Genomic DNA, 4,788 nt, shown 5'->3' with positions numbered 1-4,788 from the left:
GTGATACAAACCAAACAGTCACAGCTGAGTATCTGGGTCCTACTTAGTACTACCCTTAGTACGAAGTGCTTGAGCTAAGAACTCGTTGCTCGAACCGTACACGTTAGATGGTCAGCTGGCTACCTTAGTTAGGCGACGCGAGACAACAAATGAATTTCAGTCAAAATCTTTCCACAATTCAGAAGCTCAACTTACTCCCGAATGGCAGATCGGTGGCGTTATCTCAGTTACTACTTATCCCCAGTTAGCCTGTTCATATGTTTATAAAGTGCACACTATCAGCGAGTTGGAAGACATGAGGGAACGAAGCGATAACACAACTACACGCCGTTTTCAAAGCATCCGACAAACACCCACACCAAGGGGATTAAGTTTTAGTGCATGAACCCCCGAATAAACCAAAATGACGATAAGCGTGACCTTTCATTTTATTATAAAGAAAACTAGACTCGAAAAACAAGCATATATCTTTTGTCAAACAAACGAAAATGGAGGTGAAGACACATTGGAGTATTATACAGGGGATACAACAAAGCCGAACATTTACAGTTCATCTCTTTCCGTTTCAGGCTGGGCTGGGGGAGGAGCTCCTGATTGCTGATATAATGAGGAAATTATAGGTTGGACAATGTCGTCGAAAGCTTTCTTTTTCTGTTTTAATTCTTCAACCTCAGCTTGTGGATTACCGTCTAAATATGAAATAGCCTCCTCAATAGCTTTCTCGATTTTCTTCTTGTCGTCAGCACTAAGTTTTTCCCCAAGTTGACCCTTGTCTGCAATCTGAGATTTTAGAGTATAAGCAGAACTTTCGAATTCGTTTCTGGCATCAACACGCTCCTTTAACTTCTTATCTGAAGCTGCAAACTGTTCTGCATCATTAATCATTTTTTCGATTTCTTCTGCATCTAAGCGATGTTGGTCTTTGTTGATTTCTATTTTGTTTTTACTACCGGTCCCTTTATCTTCTGCGGAAACTCTAAGTATGCCGTTGACGTCAATCTCAAATGTCACCTCAATTTGTGGGACTCCACGAAGTGCCGGAGGAATACCTGTCAGGTCAAACTTGCCAAGGAAATGATTGAACTTTGTCATAGCTCGTTCACCCTCAAATACCTGTATTGTGACAGTCGGCTGGTTGTCGGCAGCTGTAGAAAATATCTGCGACTTCTTCGTTGGAATAACTGTATTTCTTGGAATAAGTTTCGTCATGACACCACCAACCGTTTCAATACCCAAAGTCAATGGGCATACATCTAAAAGCACAACGCCTCCAGTGTTCTCCACACCACCAATAACGCCACCCTGAACAGCTGCACCGTATGCAACTGCTTCATCTGGATTAACTCCTGTGTTAAGTTCTTTTTCGAAGAAACTTCGTAGAAGTTCTTGAACCTTAGGGATTTGAGTAGAACCACCAACTAGAATAATTTCATCAATATCTTCTTTCTTCATGCCCGCATCTTCAAGGACTTTTTTGACTGGTTCCAAAGTTTTTAAGAATAAATCGATGTTTAATTTCTCAAATGTCGCTCGTGTAAGTGTTTCGGAAAAATCCTCACCATCAATAAGGGACTCAATTTCTACCGTAGTAGATGGTCGTTTACTTAGCATTCTTTTGGCTTTCTCAACTTCCCGTCTCAGTTTTTGTACCGCACGTTTATTGACCTTAATATCTTTGCCCTTCTTTTCCAGTATTAGCTTTGCAAAATGATCAATAACACGTTGGTCAAAGTCCTCTCCACCAAGATGTGTGTCACCATTGGTAGCAACTACTTCGAACACTCCGTTCTCAATCGTAAGTAATGAAACGTCGAAAGTACCTCCTCCAAGATCAAATATCAGAATATTTTTCTCACCATCTTTCTTATCTAGACCGTAAGCAATTGCAGCAGCAGTTGGTTCATTAATAATCCGGAGTATATTCAAACCAGCAATTGTACCAGCATCTTTGGTTGCTTGGCGCTGTGCGTCGTTAAAATAAGCTGGAACAGTAACAACTGCATGAGTAACCTTTTTGCCAAGATAAGCTTCAGCAAACTCTTTCATCTTCCCTAACACCATAGCAGAGATCTCCTCCGGGGCAAAAGTCTTGACTTCTGATCCAACGTGAACTTCGACATACGGCTTGTTCTTTTTATTAACAACGGAAAAAGGGAAATGAGTTATGTCATTCTGTACAGTTGATTCATCGAACTTTCTTCCAATAAGTCTCTTGACGTCGAAAACTGTGTTTTCCGGATTCGATGTCAGCTGGTTTTTAGCAGCATCTCCAATCAGTCGCTCGCCTTCCGGAGTGAATGCCACATATGAGGGAGTAATCCTGTTACCCTGATCATTCGCAATAATTTCAACTCGGCCTCCTTGAAATACACCAACGCTAAGAAACGAATAAAGGTAGGGAACCATGGGCTTACCAAGAATATGTAGTGCCTAAGTCGATTCCTATAACAGTTCCGTAATCTTCTTTCTTCTCTTCACATGACGTCAAACACAAAATGCAGGACAATAACAGTAAATACGAGAACATGTTTCGACGTAGAGTTTCCACAATTTACACAAACTCACTTCACGTTCGCTTAAATTACTATGGTAGTTTATGTGGATAAATATGATTGGCTGGCTTAGTATACGTCACTCCAACAGCGCAATCAAACAAATTGAAACCATGCACAGCTCATGGTAGCTATAAAATGAGTTAATATCAGAACATTTCCTTTAAAATTATTATTTATATGAACTGAGTAAAATTTCGATATTGTGAACTGCCCATTGTAAATTAGCTCACATGTCCTAGTTTCGTTAACTTACCACCTCGTTGATAGTGTGGTATTTAAGAAATACCCAAGCAATTAAGTTTTTCAGATGTTTTCAGTAAAATAATTGATGAAGGCCAGTCTATTAGCATTACCGTTTGGCCGTAGAAGTAATTGCATAGCCATTGTTGTTGGGGGTTCTTATGATCAAGCAATTGGATTTGGCATCTACCTTGTAGATCCATATTATAGGAACTAAAAAGTGTTCAACCACATGGATTTTGAAAGTTTTACCTTTTACATTCAGTCACTCGTAGAGGTACTTTTAAAAAACCCATCACAGTCTCTCTAACATTTATTACGTGCTGAGTCGCACTGAAGTCCAAAATTGGGAAGGACTCGTATAAAAAAACAAATAAATGAAGTGAGGCTTTTGAGGTTATAAGGAGGTTTAACCCTTATAGTAATCGATCACTAAGTAGCAACTTATGTTATATTTGTCTAGTCCTGCAGCCCTTCATGAGTTCTGTCAATCAGGTTGAAAAAAAGCCATTAGCCAAAGTGGCGACAAATCATGGGTTATGCTTTATATTTTGCGACATTTTTTCATCAAAGTATATTACTCACTTACGCCTGTTACCCCTCATGGAGGAGCATAGGCCGCCCAACAACAGTCTCCATCCAAACATGTCCTGGACGATCCTTTCCAGTTCCTCCCAGTTAAAATTCATCCTTTTCATATCTGCTTCAATCTCCCGTCGTAATGTGTTCTTTGGCCTTCCCCTTTTCCGCTTCCCTTCTGGATTCCAAGTTAGGGCTTGCCTCGTGATGCAGTTTGGTGATTTCCTAATGTATATCTCATCCACTTCCAACGTCTTTTACTAATTTCATCTCCAGCTGGAAGCTGGTTTGTCCTCTCCAACAGAAGGCTGTTGCTGATAGTATCCGGCCGGTGAATTTTGAGTATTTTGCGCAGACAACTATTTATAAATACTTGTACCTTCTTGGTGACAGTTGTAGTAGTTCTCCACGTTTCACCTCCCCACAGTAGAACTAACTGTCTTGACGTTCGTACTCAAGATTCTCACTTTGAAATTAGTTGACAGTTGTTTGGAGTTTCATATGTTCTTTAATTGTAGAAATGCTGCCCTTGCTTTGCCAATCCTTGCTTTAACGTCCGCATCAGACCCTCCTTCTTCATCAATGATACTTCCCAAGTACGTGAATGTTTCCGCATCTCCCAGAGTTTCTCCATCAAGTGTGATTGGGTTGGTGTTCTCCATGCTGTATTCGAGAACTTTTTTTTCTTTTGTGTATGTTGGGGTCCATTGATACAGAGGCTGCTGCTCCATTTGCTGTCTTCGTCTGTATTTGTTCGCATGCATGAAATAGGAGGGTTAGGTGATCTGCGAAGTCCAAATCGTCTAACTGATTCTGAGATGTCCATTGTGTTCCGTGTTTCCCCTCAGTTGTCGAGGGTTTCATAATCCAGTCAACCACCAGAAAAAAGAGGAAGGGGTAGAGTAGACAGCTTTGTCTGACTCCGATCCTTACTGGAAATGCATCTGTCAGCAGTCCTCCATGCACGAGTCTGCACTGTAGTCCGTCGTATGAGTTCCCGATGATGTTGACAATCTTCTGAAGAACTCCATAGTTTCAAAGAAGTTAACATAATGTACTCCGATCCACACTGTCAAACGCCTTCTTATAGTCAATGGCGTTGATGTATAGTGACCAGTTCAACTCAACTGATTGTTCTATGATGATCCGTAATGTCGCAATTCGGTCTGTGCATGACTGATCCTTCCAGAATCCAGCCTGTTGATCTCGAAGTTGGGCGCCTACTGAGTCTTTCGTGATTTTCAGAAATACTCTATTGAAAACTCTTCCTGGTACTGACACCAAACTGATGCCTCTGTAGGTATCCTTACCAAGTTTTGATTTGATAATTTTGAATAAATTGAGCATTGGGTAGATTGTTATAAATAAATAATATTTTTGTAATATCCCAATGAGTAGAAAAATAGATTCCTCC

The 4,788-nt window shown here is 40.5% G+C and overlaps 1 protein-coding gene across 1 annotated transcript; it reads right to left on the bottom strand.

The window, feature by feature from the left end:
• Positions 1-410: 410 nt before the first annotated feature.
• Smp_049550 (putative heat shock protein 70 (hsp70)) lies at positions 411-2,581 on the bottom strand. The gene is made up of 2 exons (XM_018794726.1): positions 2,415-2,581; positions 411-2,377 (listed from the first exon to the last, which is right to left on the bottom strand). Exons 1-2 carry the CDS (start codon positions 2,525-2,527, stop codon positions 544-546), a joined length of 1,947 nt encoding a protein of 648 aa, XP_018649109.1. The 5' UTR covers positions 2,528-2,581; the 3' UTR covers positions 411-543.
• Positions 2,582-4,788: the final 2,207 nt, after the last annotated feature.

Source organism: Schistosoma mansoni, chromosome 1 (genome assembly GCF_000237925.1).
Source record: "Schistosoma mansoni strain Puerto Rico chromosome 1, complete genome".
In the NCBI taxonomy this organism is placed as follows: domain Eukaryota; kingdom Metazoa; phylum Platyhelminthes; class Trematoda; order Strigeidida; family Schistosomatidae; genus Schistosoma; species Schistosoma mansoni.
Note: the sequence above shows the minus strand (reverse complement) of the source record. Positions and strands in the feature narration are given on the sequence as shown.

Bases quoted from the DNA above. Each gene is read 5' to 3' on its own strand.
- Smp_049550 (XM_018794726.1), bottom strand. From the start codon at position 2,527: ATGTTCTCGTATTTACTGTTATTGTCCTGCATTTTGTGTTTGACGTCA. The intron at 2,378-2,414 runs GTAAGCCCATGG...TTCGTTTCTTAG, and splicing joins TTAGGCACTACATATTCTTG to CGTTGGTGTATTTCAAGGAG.